At 41.5% G+C, this 15,370-nt stretch overlaps 1 protein-coding gene across 2 annotated transcripts in view; it reads left to right on the top strand.

Moving 5' to 3' along the window:
• The window catches only part of dgkza (diacylglycerol kinase, zeta a), a 328,455-nt gene that overhangs the window by 250,728 nt on the left and 62,357 nt on the right, over positions 1-15,370 (top strand). For both annotated transcript variants that reach the window (XM_041196989.1, XM_041196988.1), the window contains one exon: positions 15,028-15,062. In XM_041196989.1, the coding sequence (XP_041052923.1) occupies positions 15,028-15,062 (35 nt within the window). The remainder of the gene's footprint in view (positions 1-15,027; positions 15,063-15,370) is intronic.

Genomic DNA, 15,370 nt, shown 5'->3' with positions numbered 1-15,370 from the left:
TCGGCAGAGTTAGGTTTCATTGGAAGTCTTCCTTGGCAACTGGTCTGTGACACTACAAGCTGCTTATTTTTTTGTTAAAAGGTGTGGGTTAGATGGGCTGAATTTCCCTTGCTAATAAATCCCTAATTTTAACATCAAGTGGACAAAACTCGACCTCAGCAGTGAACAAAACCAGATGGAACAGACTCCCCAGAACTTCTAATAGATTGTTTTGAGACTCTAACATGCATTCATATAGCATCTTTAATATATTAAAATGCCTCAAGTCGCTTCACAAAAGCGAATCAAACAAATATTGACCCCTAAGTGGTAGAATTTTATTGGGGGGTGGTGGGTTCCCAGTCTCCAACCACAACTTTTGGCAGAAGGTGACACAAACAATGGAGAATCACCAGCAACAGTTCAAATGCAATGCATTGTCATGAAGTACTTGGAGATGTCCCGAGGACGTGAAAGGTGCAGTGGAAAAGGAAAGATGTTCATTGTTATAAAGTGAAGGGGTTCTGCTCATTTTCTGCCTCTGTCTGCCTGGTGCTTTCTACAGTGAGCATTTCAACCAGATGATTATAACTCCTGCCTCATTACTGGCAGAGCTTGTCCTGGTCCCCTGTGTGACTAGTGACTCTTACCAATCATGAGTCTTCTGGATATAAACTGAGATTCCTACAGCAGTGCACACAAAGTCCTGAAAGAATTGGATTCTGGAAAGGACCAGCGGAATATGCGTGTGGCTCGCATTCTGTCCACAGTGGTCAGACTTGCGCAGTTAAGAAGCTGCTAAAATACAAAGCCCCTCTGCGATAATAAGACAATATATAGGTTTATTGTACAGGTATATGACAGTCACTACACACAGTGAACACCCTGTCATAGAGAGAGAGAGCATCACCACACACTGAGCACCCTGTCAAAGAGAGAGAGAGCAATATGTGTAAGTAAGTTTGTGAAAAAGTGTGTATACAAGAGAGAGAATGAAAAAGGTTCTAGCTGAGGTCAAAGTGATTTGCACCAGTTCTTCACAAATTGAATTCTAGCCCCCAGCCACAAGTTATTGAATGTTTAATAAATTTAAGCGACTCTGACGTATGTCCCTGAGGAGCATTGGCAGAGACCTGGCAGCAGTTCTCCAGCCTGTCTTCTCAAGCAAACTTCACAGAGTAAAGGAACAAGGAAATTACACTTTTCCTGAAGAAAAGAAATCCAGCAGACATCCAGTCTCCCGGATGTCTGAGAGTTGTCATGGATCTTTCTGGTCAAAAGCAAAAAGCAATGTAATGTCACATATCATTAATCCTGGAGGTTACACTGACATATTTGATTTGATTATGATTCAGAAGCACGACAGGTAACAAAATGGATTCCGCATGTATTACTGGTGTTCTCTGGATGACCAAGCCGGGTCGTCGAATCAATTAAATATGAACAGTAACCAGCAGACATGCCATGAGCAGAAGGCTATAGCGGGAGATTCTCTGACATGTCTGAAGCTAACCGCATTATGGCTGGATGTTGAAACAACCTGATGTTTGAACCCTTTTGCACCTTCATCCATTCTGACAGGATGATGCGGTTCCAATATCTCATCAAACCTAAAAGAGCAATTCATTGCAAAGCACAAAAAACTGTCCCAGCTGAGAATATGTTTGTTTGAGGAGAGGCACTCACACAATTTGGCTGACGGTGTCTTAGAGTGGTCTGCAAGGAGAATATTTATTTAAGGGAGAGAGCTAGAAGGAGAGATAATATTTTAGAGAGCGCAAAGCAGTACGGCTTGATAATTGGAGGCAACAATATGGATTTCAGTGGTCTAGTGATATCAGTCACGATGGTTTAGAACTGGTAGAAATCCTGGTGTAAAGGCATTACAGCTTTCTTAGGTTGGCTCATTGGCATAATTATTCAGCACTGCCAGGACAGATTCTGTCTGATGTAGGGCACTAGCCTAACTTGAAGTGGAGGGAGGGGAAAATGCAGTGCAGGCCCAATTTGAAGGAAAGTGGCCACAATAAGGACTGTGGTTTAAAAGCAATTAGGAAAAGAAAGTACAAAAAAACACTCGGATGCTTGTACCTATCTCTCTGTGTTTCAGTCTCTCACTGCCTCCTTCTGATGGTGAGTAACACTTCTGGATGTCTGCTGTGACTGGATGTGGATATGATTCCCTCTGGAACGAGGACAAGTGACACAAAACCTTGGGGGATGTTGAAATGCATAATTCATCCCCTCAATTAGCATATTCCACCAAAGCTCCTCACTGTGCCTGGCAAGAGCTTCTGTTCCCAGTTTAAATGGCTGCCAGTAATACGTGTCAGGTGCAAAATGGACAGCGCCCCTTTTATCAGCCATTCTGCTGCTTCATTAGACACTCTCAAATTGAATATCAACCTATTGTTTTTACATTTATGTTAATGGTCTATTTTCAGCCTTGAAATGCTCGTTTTTGTCTGGGGGAACGATCTCCTACCTGAGAACCGATACCCTGGCTGCATTTTTACTGATAAAATAATTGGAAATGCTCCTTGTGATTTCTCTTGACCAGAAATAGGTGTTAGGTTAATGTAATTGCTGTTGAGGACAGGCTGTGGTCCTGGCGCTCGCTGCCCAATACTCCCACCCATAAAGCAGCCAAAAAGGTTCAGGGTTTCCAGTGGCAGGAGATCCATCTTGACGAAGAAGACTGCTGATCCTCTCACAGGACGTGCACCAGCTGAGCCAGCTGTTTCCAGCTTAGTGAACAGACCTGGTGAGAGCTCATCAGGCTGTGTTTTTACTGATGACTGTTACCACCTTTTGTTGGCAACTATTGCCTGACCACCTGTGTTCTTTGCTCTGATTTTGTTGGTTGCAGGACCACTTAGTTTTATCTGCAACCTGCTGCCAGGTCTATTGCCCTTTTTAAATGAGAAACAATAATGGAGGGCAATTAGAGCTGCCAACTCTGATGAAACATTATGACCTGCTTCCACACGCCAGCCATTTGTTGGCCAACACATCCATCCTTGTGATGTACCACTTTCCTACGTCAATTGGAAAGCAAAAGAGTTTCATTACCCGACTGGATGATGCTTGACTGTCAGCCAAACAGCCTCCCCCCCCCATCCCAGAAACTATTCTCAGTATTTTTATATCTGGTAAAGAGAAATTTCAAAGATTAAAAAAAAATGTTTAATGTCCTGATGATTTTTCTCCAGGATTGCACACATCTCCAGGTGTCCTGGAGATTAATCTTCAGTTCCTGGAGACTGCAGACTAATCCTGGAGAGTTAATTACCCTAAGAGCAGTCCTTACCAGCCTGAACCGACAACGAGGAGGGAGCGAACCGGGCCGTCTGAGCATTGTTTCACTTCCTCTGCAAATCGACGAGAAAAGAAAAAGACCTTGCAAGACAGGTTAAATCATAACTCACCCTGAGGGAGAGAGAGAGAGAGATTGAAAAACCAGGAGACACTGGGGCAAAAGTGAAAAGGAAAAATAACAATTTGCACCCCATTTCCTCATAGGAATCTACCTTCAGGCCTTTGTGGGAAAGGGCATGTTGCTGTAAGAGGCTTTGATACCAATCCGGACTTAATGTAACTAAAGGAAAACATAGATTCTAGTCTCTTAACCTTTTGTCACACCAAGAATGGCCTCATCCAACCCTGAAGCCTCTCCCAGCATTGTGCATTATTCCAGGAGCATCAGAACAGGGTGGGAATCAGATCATCGCCACCTAGAATGATGAAGCCTGCATTGATGCAAGGGTTCCTGTTCTCCAATCCTGCCTGTCTATTTGATTTAACATCAATAGGATTCAATCACCACTTGTTATTAAGAATTAAGTGCGAGGGGCTGAGGGACGAGGAGAATGATTTCTGGTCATTATTTTATTGTGCAAGCTCTTCCCTGGGGCATGATCATAAAAATTATGTTCTGCATGAGAGGTGTTTCTGGAATATTGCATGAATGTGTATTGTGTGGAAAACCTAATCACTGGAGCATGTGGGTGGGATTGACATTCAGACCTGATTGAATAGAGAGAATGCAAAAGCACAGCAAGAGAGGTACAACATAACAGAGCTGTATCCAAGTGATGGTGATGGCAAATATGCAAACTACTTTTTGCAGTTTATAGTCAATGTTCCTATCTCTGTGAAGAAGAGGACAGAGAGGTGATTAAAACATAAGACACAAATGTCAATGCCACCACAAAGCATGGTCAGACTACACCCTATGTCTACTAGCTGGTAGATGGTTTCAAAATCCGTCCTTACAATGTGGTAGTCTGCTAGCCATGAAGAATTCCCAGGTTGCTCAACCGTGCCTGCTTTAAGAATACGACACATTAATGGTATATCTCTTAGCCCGTCAGATCATTTATTAATTATTGCACATTGGTGTCAGGACTTGCATTTAGGCCAAACAAGAAGCAGCAACTCAAACATGGAGATAGAAATTGTTATTTTAGGATTGAATGTTGGGTGGGTGGGGGGAAGAAAAATATTACACCTACTGATTCCCAAAAGGAAACCTTTTGATACAAAAAAAAATCCCCATTATAAGATGCATGTTTAAATATTTTCATCATGAATGAATCCATGAAATGACTTCTAAAAGGTAACATTTTGGTCCAATCAGTGTTATTGCTGCAAAAGTGAGTTCATGTCAGGCAACAGCCACAAAGACACCAGCTCCAAGCTATTCCAAACACTGCTGCTGCTGGTTTTTGGATCATTATCTAGAGTAACAGTTTTTAAACTTCTAAAACAGCCACAATAAAGTTCAAAATTAGGTCAAAAATAAATGTTAAACAAGGCAAGTAATAGAAATAGGCAGCACTAATTTCATGACACATTTATCAACAAGTTTGAGCCTAACCAGACTGGTTTTCTGATGCGTAGTCTCAGCAATCACAGGAAATTTTATTCGAGTGCAACTGTAATTTGTTGCCTTGATATCTCAGTAAGGTTACCCATTGAGCTGAACCTTATGACTCAGAACCATGCTTTGTTTAATTGCTAATCTGTGCTGAGTTAACTGAACCCAGCTAACATTAGGAAAAAGTGCGGTCATACTTGTGCTGAGTACTGGGCTTAGAGAAGAGGAAAAAATTGACCAGGGTTCCTATGAGGCTTGCAGGAAATGTGGACATCAGGTAAGGGGAGGGCTGAGTTTGGCACAACAACTTTGCAAACAAATAACCTGATAACTCCTACAGGTGAGTCTCAAGCAATGGATATTAACAGGCTATTTGACACACTCATTTGCGATATAGGCAACATCTCGGTGCCCACCCAGCCCATGCTGCTGGAAGCTCTGGCACATGGGCACTTTTGCGAGGGGTAGTCTGCGGCCAGTTTTTTCAATACACTTGTGATCTGAGACTCGAGGAGAAATGCACGATCAGAAGCTGCAGTAAGGTGTTATCATAACTGTTAATCTGTTACAATAAAGTTAGTTTCACAGCTAGTAGTCTTTGAGAATGTTGAAACTACTCCAAACCAACAACACAATAATATACATGCTACCTTTCCATTTAGCTGGAACTTTGCACATAACCCTCTTTCCTTGGCTCACTTCTTAAAGAGGCCAATTGTAAAGGGGAAAAGTCAATTTTTTTTAATAAGTGTATTGTCAGTATATGTTACAATGTATTCATAGGTCAGACTGCCTCAACCCACTTGCTGTAGCTTCCCCTTTAAAGACAGAGGAACTGTGAATTTGTAATGTTCTTCCCCGATAGCGATAATCTATCAGTTCTGGTGCCATCCTTAAAAAATCTTTTTTGCATGATTGTTAAACCAGGATGAGTCAGTTGCACTTGAAGTAATATGGCAGGACTGTCTTTGCCTGTATCTCATTCTCCTTCTCCAGGCTGAAAAGGAGAATGCCAGTGAGAGGTCATTTATAAGCTGCAGCTTGGTGGACGGAAAAAAGAAAAATCTGGAATGTTAAACTTTTAGAGAGGGGCAAGGGGGAAAACTGTTCAAATCAGTAAAAGGTGAATTTAGGACTCCTGGATAGAGTAAAGGAAGTGAAAACCCAGGAATCATTTAGGAAACAAGTTGTCACAACTCACTAGGGATAGTGCGCTATAATGTCAAGCCCCACCGCTCCCTGAGCTGTGAAAAAGTTTGACCAAACCGTCAGATTGCCCAATTCTACCTAACTATTTAATTTAGGTTAACAGAATAGGAGCACCAGGTTTGTAAACTTAATAAGTAAATAACTGTCTATTGAACAAACTGTTGTTAACCAGTGGCAAAAGAAAAAGAAATATGAACTGCTCATTTCTAACTCTACAACAGAAACTCCTACCCCTTCTTAAATCTCTATACACACACACGAAACACATAAGTCACACAAAACCATGGATTTTAAGATAAAACAGTTCAATAGCTTCAGTTCTAGAGTACAGGATTTGATGGGTTTATTTTGATCGATGTCTTCCAAATTCCTTTCAGCTCTTGTTGGTGACACGCGTTGGTCTTCTAACACTTTCAGTATTTAGTTCACTGGTTGAGAACTTACCTTTCAATGTCTCGAACAGTGATTTGCCCCTTTGCCTCTTGACAGGGGTTTTCTCAGAGGCAACAAATTATAGAGATATGAGAGAAAAAAAAACAACTAGCTATTAATGTGGAATTACTGGAATCGCAGGAGCAAGAGGTTTTAGGTCTTTTTCATTTCAGGCTAGGGGCTATTCAGCTGCACTGATCTCATACAAAACCTGGTCAGGAGCCAATTAAAATGCTGTTGTCAGGCAGTTCCCTAGGTCCAGGCTGCTTTTCTAGCACCATCCTGTCTTTCATGGCACACTCTGTTTCAGGACTGCAACATTGTATATATTTCTTATCTTGTTCCGGTGGACATGTCTTTCAACCTGCAGCCATTGTAATTCAAATCCACAGTCCAACAGAAAATAAAAAGATATGTTCTTTACAACAGTCCAACAGAGACGAAAATATATGTTCCCTACAAAGTGGATGGTGAGGCTCGATTGTAGGATCTTTTTGGATATTAAGATGGGCTGAATGGCCTTGCTTCTCTACTTTTTTTTTGAAACTAGCTCCAATAACCTCGGCCTAAAACTAGACACAAATACGCAATCCCACTTATTCTCTCTCTATCTCCACAATGGCACAGTTGAAATGTGTAAGTCTGTTTGGAAGGATTAACAAAACTCTGAATGGGTTTATGATTTAGTGACACTAAACCTGCAAAAGAAAGTTTCGCCGTTGCGGGATAGCATCGGAGTACTGACCTGTCCACTCCCTCTCCATATTGTACATTCTGAGTGTAGAATTCTACTTCAGCGGGGTTGCAGTGAATGGGAAGGGAAGTCAGGCAGGGGGCCAATACACCACTGTCCATCTTGCAGTATCACCAAAGTTAAATTTCACTCCCTCGGTGTGTCAATCCTTTCCTTTAACATGTTTTCATTTGCATGAGAACTGAGGATGTTGTCATTCCCAGTCATACTTCCAGTGAGTTACCAAACCCATGCTGAAGTGATAACCTTTGAAGGTCACTGGCTCACAGCTATATCTGTACATGTTTTCTCACCATCTTGGATTATCCCAGCAAGATATCACTTGCTGTCTCTCCCTTCTAATTTGCTTGGCAATTTTATTCCCTCCTGAAATAGTTAGCTGAGATACAGCTCTGCCCTCGACTATCTCGCTCAGCTGCCATGATTGAACTAGCACTAAGTGCTGGCAAACATTTTAACTTTGGAGGACTTCGCAGTCCAGTATCATTCTGTCCTCGCCTTGTATCTGAATGCAGACACTTCCAACAGGGCTTGTCGGTTAGCACTCAAACAAACACAGGCTATAATTTCTTCAATACTTTAACTGAGTTAATATATGTGACTACCAATGCGCAAGACTCACTTATAAAAGAAAACCAGGCTTTTTGTCTTCAGAACTGACTAGGGGATCCCACACACAAAAACGTGTCAGTAAACTAAATGAAACAAAATAAAAGTCAGCCTTGAATAACTTGTGTAGTTGTGCTGTCAGTTCAAACAGTGAATGCTTTACTCCAGGTGAGATCTGGAGTTAACTAACTTAAATTTAACAAAGTGGAAGGTTTTTGAAGGATTACCTTAGCTGTGCAGACCTAGCATTGGGAGTTTGAACCAAACTGCTAGAGGTTGCCCTGTGCCTGTGGCTCTGGCTCGCTGCACACACCCCAAGCACAGCCTCTGTATGTTTTTATAATGTTATTAATCAATAGCAGGCTCCCAGCAATGTTTGTAAGTCTGTTAAAATGTTGCATTGTCTCTAACAAGGGGAGCCTGAGGGGTTTAAAAAATACCCTGGGAATGTCAGACCTCATGAGAGTTGTAAAGCATTAATTAGGCAAATGTTGGCAGCTGATTTAATTGCCTCAGTTAACTTTCTTGCAGGGTTGAGTGATCACAAGTAGAGCTTTTATCACTATTTAAAGAAGTGGTTTTTGTGATGCTGACATTGCTCTTTGTTTCCTTGATAATTCCACCAGTGTCCCAGTTTATGATTGAACTGTAGAGTTAATCCTATAGTCTCTCGTTTCCAGTTGGATGCTGTGCTCTAAGGAAACATGCCTTATAGTCAACACTGTAGCCCCAATCCTAAAACCACTGGGAGCTTGTACACAACCCAGGGACTTCAAATTGGTTTGGCAGGTCACAACTCGATCCAATACATTGACAAGAACAAAGGTGAATAAATATTTCCGGACTTCACCAGATTGTGTTGTAAAACTCCTGACAAATTTTTCACGAATCTTGTTGAATCTGTTGTCTCAGTATGAAGTGACGAATCAAGTTGATCCAGTAAATAACCTAACAAGCTGTTTGTTAAAGGGGAAATCATGTTTAACTAACTTGCTGGAGTTTTTTGAAGAGGTAACAGAAAAGGTCAATGGGGTTAATGCTGTTGATGTGGTGTACATGGACTTTCAAAAGGCATTTGATACAGTGCCACACAACAGACTTGTGAGAAAAGTTATTGCTCAAAGAATAAATGGTACAGTAGCAATGTGGATTCAAAATTGGTTGAAAAATTGAAAGCAGAGAGTAATGGTCAATGGATATTTTTCGGGCTGGAGGAAGGTTTGTAGTGGAGTTTCCCAGGGGTTGGTATTGGGACCCTTGCTTTTCCTGATATATAGTAATGATTTAGATCTTGGTGTGCAGGGAACAAGTTCAAAGTTTGTGGATGATATGAAGCTTGTAAACTGCGAGGAGGATGGTGTAGAATTTCAAGAGGACAGAGACAAGTTTGGTGGAGTGGGCTGATAAGTGGCAGATGAGATTCAATGCGGAGAAGTGTGAGGTGATGCATTTTGGTAGGAAGAACATGGACAGACAATATAAAATGAGGGGTAAAATTTTGAAGTGGGTGCAGGAGCAGAAAGACCTGGGTGTATATGTTCATTGATCATTGAAGGTGGCAGGACAGGTAGAGAGAGCAGTTAATAAAGCATATAGTATCCTGGGCTTTATTAATAGGGGCATAGATAACAAGAGCAAGGAGGTTATGCTGAGTTTATATAAGACACTCATTAGGCCTCAGCTGGAGTATTGTGTACAGCTCTGGGCTCCATTTTATAGGAAGGATGTGAACACATTGGAGAGAGTGCAGGAGAGGTTTACAAGAATAGTTCCAGGGATGAGAAACTTCAGCTATGAGGATAAATTGGAGAGGAGAGAAGGTGGCTGAGAGGAGATTTCATAGAGATGTTACAAACCATAAAGGGGCTGGACAGAGTAGATAAGTTCTTCCGCTCATAAAAGGATCAAGAACAAGAGGGCACAGATTTAAAGCGATTTGTAAAAGAAACAAAAGTGACATGAGAAAAATCTTTTTCACACAACGAGTGGTTCAGGTCTGGAACGCAGTGCCTGGGAATGTGGTGGAGGCAGGTTCAATCGAGGCATTCAAGATGGCATCATGATTATTTGAACAGGAACAATGTGCAGGGGTACAGGGAAAAGGCAGGGCAACGGCACTAGGTCATAATGTCCATTTGGAGAGCTGGTGCAGACACGATGGGCTGAATATCCTCCTTCTTTGCCATTAAAATTCTGTGATCCTTTGAAGCTGCTAGGCAATGCCACAAGGCCTTTGGTCTCATTAGGTGCTGCACACGTAACAACAATGCAATATGTGCCTTGATCTGTGGAATCAGCATGTTGGGTGTCCTGTGTGTGTGTTGGGTGTCTGATACGTGTGTTGGGTGTTTGGTGTGTGTGCGCGCGTGCGTAGGGTGTCCAGTGTGTGTGCGTGCGTGTGTTGGCTGCCTGGTCTGTGTGCATGGATGTTGGGTGTCTGGTGTGTGCGTGCGTGTGTGTTGAGTGTCCCTTCATTTAAGGGCAAAGTCAACTGAATCTACTTCTGCATGGAATCACAGTTGTTTCCGGTATTATTAGAGGTACTCGGATCACAGTATTGGGCATTATGGTTTTGAACAAAATAAATATGAAAGGTCACTTATAGAATGACAATGGAAAAGACTGGATTTGGTCTTAGGCCTTGGTTGACAGTGCAGACTCATTACTATGTGACTCATTGACCCTATAGCAGCGCCGATCTATTACTGTGTGACTGATTGAACCTATAACTGCCAACCTATTTGTGTGTGACTGACTGACCCTATAGCAGTGCCAACCTATTACTGTGTGACTTTGTGAATCTGTAATTGTTCAAACCATGACATATGATCCTGGTAAATTGTTTATTAGGTGAATTACATAAATGACTTATACCTTTAAGTGACTAATACCATTAATAATACTTTTGCTCTTGCATTTTTGCAGAAAGGAGCAGGGCCATTTTTATGAATGCTCTTTTCAAAAGAAAGCCTCACCAGGCTGGAATGTATGACTGACGAACTAGAAATGCCCAGCTCTTGACAGAACTGAGTGCACAGAGACTGTAACGCAAACATTCTACACAGCCTGTATACAATCCATTTTCAAGCATGCTATGCTTTACAAATCGCAGCACTTATCAGTCAGGTTCTGCACGTCAGGATGTGTGAGAGATATTATAATGGCTGATATTGTGCCACGCAAGCCTGGTGGAGAACCTTGCCTGCTGGGAGTGCATATTAGGAAATGAGTAATAGTAAACTGAATGGGCAGAAAATTGTGAGGACCATGCCTCTGATATCCAATGTAACCATTCATTTATGTAATTCACCTATGCAACAATCTTTACAGGATCACATGCCAGCTCCATGCTGGTTCTTGTATTCAAATTTGATAAAATTGCCTTCTGTGAGAGAATGAGGGATTGAAACCTTGACGCTCCACAGTGCCAACCTTGTTAAGTGATAATACTGTTACTTTGTAGGTTCAAGCCCTACTCCAGGGACTTTCATGTAAAAACAAGATAATGGGGTCGTCTTCATATTCCAGGCAAACATTATACGGTTGTGCATGTAGGAATATAGAATGGAATTTATTTCATAACAAGCTGGCATATTGATACACCGCATTATGTCCTTCCAGCCTTCCTATCCCGTTATACCACACAACAATTGTAAACCAGTGTAGCAAGGAGTGGAATGCCGTGCATTCCCCATTTTAATAACTTTGAACTGGAGCAACCCACAGCTGGAGTGAGACACCATCTTGCGCCTACTGTCAGGAGGTACAGTCACTTGCCAAATGCTGTGTGCTCATGTCAACAGAAACTCTAATGAGTTACATTTTTCAATCATCAAGTATTTGACTTTAACAGCCACCTCATTCAGTCTTCTGTAGTCCATGTATAAGAGCTACCCAGATGATTTTTGAGCCTACAACCTGAAGAAATATCCTTATGCCTGAAGCTGCCTCAGTAAGATTATCCGGAAACAAATTGCTGATACGTTGACCTTTTAGAGTTATTTCAGAGATTTAAAACATGGCTTTGACCGAGCAGAACCAGGCCATTCGTCCTAACTGGCTCTCCCTTTTGGATGCTTCAAGCTCCCCTTAAATGAATCAGTGCCATTTGCTGCAGCACTCTAAGTGGCAGCAAGGTCCACATCTGCACAATTCTCTAACTCCTGCTAATTTTTGTTGTGATTAGCGGCTATCTTATTTTTATGCCACCTTGTTCTGGACTGTACTTTGGTGGATCTACCTACAAGGCTGACAGAAACCTGTCTGTGAGGAGTTTTCCTTTCACTGTGGATCACCCAACAGATTCCATCTGATCATAGAGGCAATGGCGACCCTGTGGTGATAGTTTTTTTATAAGTTTATTATTTTGCATAGGATGTGGGCGTCACTGGCGCGGCCAGCCTTTGTTGCCCATCCCCAGCTGCCCTTGAACTGAGTGGCTTGCTAGGCCATTTCAGAGGGCAGTTAAGAGTCAACCACATTGCTGTGGGTCTGGAGTCACATATAGGCCAGACCAGGTAAGGATGGCAGATTTCCTTTCCTAAAGGACATTAGTGAACCTGATGGGTTTTTACAACAATTGATAGTAGTTTCATGGTCATCATTACTGAGACTAGCTTTCAATTGCAGTTTTATTACTTGAATTTGGATTCCAGCTGCGCCATGGTGGGGTTTGAACCCTTGTCCCCAGACCATTAGCCTGGGCCTCTGGATCCAATGACATTACCACTATGCCCCAATCCTCCCATGAAATGATATTGTGATTTAGCAAGTATGATGCCGCATTCCATATTAATAAAAGATCTTCACTGAACATTTTTCTTACCACTCACATTTTAGCTTATCCCAGCTGATCTTGTGCTTATAGAATTTGAAATAACAGGGACTGCACCACACCGCGTTAGCACGGGAATAGTAACAATTGTGCCCTAATTCCAAAGGACACAGCATCCGTATCCAATGGGCCTGCAAACTACCTTGCATTAATGTGGAAATTGAGGTGTGGGTCACTGTTTGTGAAATCATCTTTTTCCCTAAAGGGATCTAGTACTTTTTAATTCTGCTGTTCCATTGCTGTCTGATTGGTGGCAGCTTTACCTAGATAATCCATGGAGGTAGTTATTGCTGTTCCCTTTTGGTAGCTTTTCTGGGCAATAGTTATTGCAATGTGCATGGGTTCAGTTGGTGAGGTCAGGCACACCACAACGAAAACATTTCAGCTGTCAGTCTCTTGCCCAAGGTATTGACTTTGCTCAGTGTTTCCATATATGGCATTTCAGTGCTTCTAATACCTGCTTGGATAAGGTTGTCAAATTTACTGACTGAAGTGAAATTAAGTATTTTCACAGTCAGTCTTGTTAGAGGTACTGAAATTTGATAGGCGTCTGCAGGGAACCATAAGAACATTTTGAACTGTGGAAAGGCGAGTCATGTCATTGCTCTCCAACCAGGATTTACAGTAGGATAAGATCATTCCAGCCAGGGTGCAGGAGGGTTCGAAGTTGAAACAATTTTCCCATGGCAATCTGCAAATCATTGATATGAGCTATCCCTTCAACATCATCAAGAATTTTGGATATTCCCCTTCCAAACTCCTCTTTCTCACCTTTTCTCATTGTCAGTCATTTAGCGAATTTGTTCTGTTGTTGGTTTTTATCCCTGTGCTTCTATCTGACAATGTAATGACTACCTAAGTGACACTGTCACTTCAAACAGTAAATGTCGATCACATTTGATACCTGCAGGGGTGCTATTAGTCATTCATCACAGAGATTCCCCCTATCTAACCTGTCATTGATTTTAATTTTGTCTTGTATGGCTGTCATATCCATTCTACCTTGGGTATATATGAGATTTTCTAAATGTACAGCACCTTTTGTGGGGGAAGTTATTTCTGTATGTTATATTAAATGTACAAAGCTATCACTTGGAAGAGATGTAATTACCACTATGCCCCAATCCATAGAAAGATAAATGAGGGAAAATTATATCTACTCACCTGCACATCAGTCCTTCAGTGCAGGATACATACTGCTTGTGATGCATACTTATCTCTACATAGATTACAAAAGTGGATAAGTTTTACTTCACTTATGTAGAGAATTAGTCTGACCCAATCTGGAGTATTATTTTCAGTTCAGGAAAGACATATTGATCTTGGTGGAGTGCAGATTCACCAGAATTATCCCAGGGCTTAGAGGACAGTTGTATTAACATGGCTTGTAGACTTAGGGGCGATCTGATTGTGTTGTTTAAACTGTTGAATGGATTTGATAGGGTAGATAAAGAGAAACTATTTTCTCTGGTGGGGAATCAAGAACCAAGGGCCTTTCTTGAGAGAAACCAGGAAGGTCTTTTTCACACAAAAGGTGGTAGAGATTTGAAACACTTCCCCAGAAGGTTATGGGATGCTGGTTCGATCGATGCTTTCAAGACTGAGATTGTTAGATTTTTGTTGGGTAAGGGCATCAAGTGATATGTAGCTAAGGTGGTAAAATGGAATTGAGACACAAATCAATCATGATCTATTGGAATGGCAGAGCAGGCCAAGGGGCTGACTTCCTCTTCCGACATGAGTAATGTATACTCAGCCCTACTTTAGCTAAACTTTATGTTTATTTCACACATCAATCTGACACAGTGTGCTTGGACCTTGAAGGACAGGTTTAAATCTGTGGACGTTATTATTGGTTTTAATCTGAGACAAGTTGCAAAAAGCTATAATGTTCCAGTTATTAAACATAACATTTTCACCTCCTAAGAGTATCAAGTGCTGCCTGAACAAAACCCCCTCTGCCCTCAGCCAACCTGACTAGTAATCATGCTCATGTTTGAAGCATTATATTACTACCAAAGGACCTTGAATGCATATATTTGCCAGTAGCATTGATATTTCATAGCAGCCTGCACCCTTGCTCAAAATTTCACACACTGATAAAGTCTGGAAATCTTTGTGCGATTCAAGCATACCAAAGAAAAATATTTACAGATTTAAGATGCTGTATCGCTGAAGGAAAATTTCTCTCATGTGGTGTGCAGGCATGATAGAGATGGAGGGCTTCTTTGGTTTTTTGGGAATTGCTCTTGAAGCAAAGTGCAAGCAAGTATAACAAGAACCTCTTGATCATTTTTATTCTCAAATTGATGTATTTTTTATTTTTTACAGACCTGAGAAACTTGCCACACCCAGTACAAGTGCAGGTAAGGACAGCAGAATTTTATTGCTCCCTGTGATTCTTTTGCAGACCTTTATCTGAGGTTTGCAAAGCTTTGCTGTATCATTCTAAATGACCAGTGTCATTTACTGCTGTATTGCTAACACTGGAGAGATCTTCGCATGACAATGTTGCCAACACCTGACCCTTTCCATACAGTGCTACCAGTACTGGAGATCCCTTATCTTATGATGGCAAAAACACCAGTCTATTCTTCACCTTGCTGTATCACTAGTCCTGGAGAATTCCTTTCTTTGGTGTATCTATCAAACTGGAATGTAATAAACATTACAA

The sequence above is a fragment of the Carcharodon carcharias genome, chromosome 10 (assembly GCF_017639515.1).
Source record: "Carcharodon carcharias isolate sCarCar2 chromosome 10, sCarCar2.pri, whole genome shotgun sequence".
NCBI lineage: Eukaryota > Metazoa > Chordata > Chondrichthyes > Lamniformes > Lamnidae > Carcharodon > Carcharodon carcharias.
The sequence above is the reverse complement of the archived record's forward strand: the minus strand, read 5'-3'. Positions and strand labels throughout refer to the sequence as shown.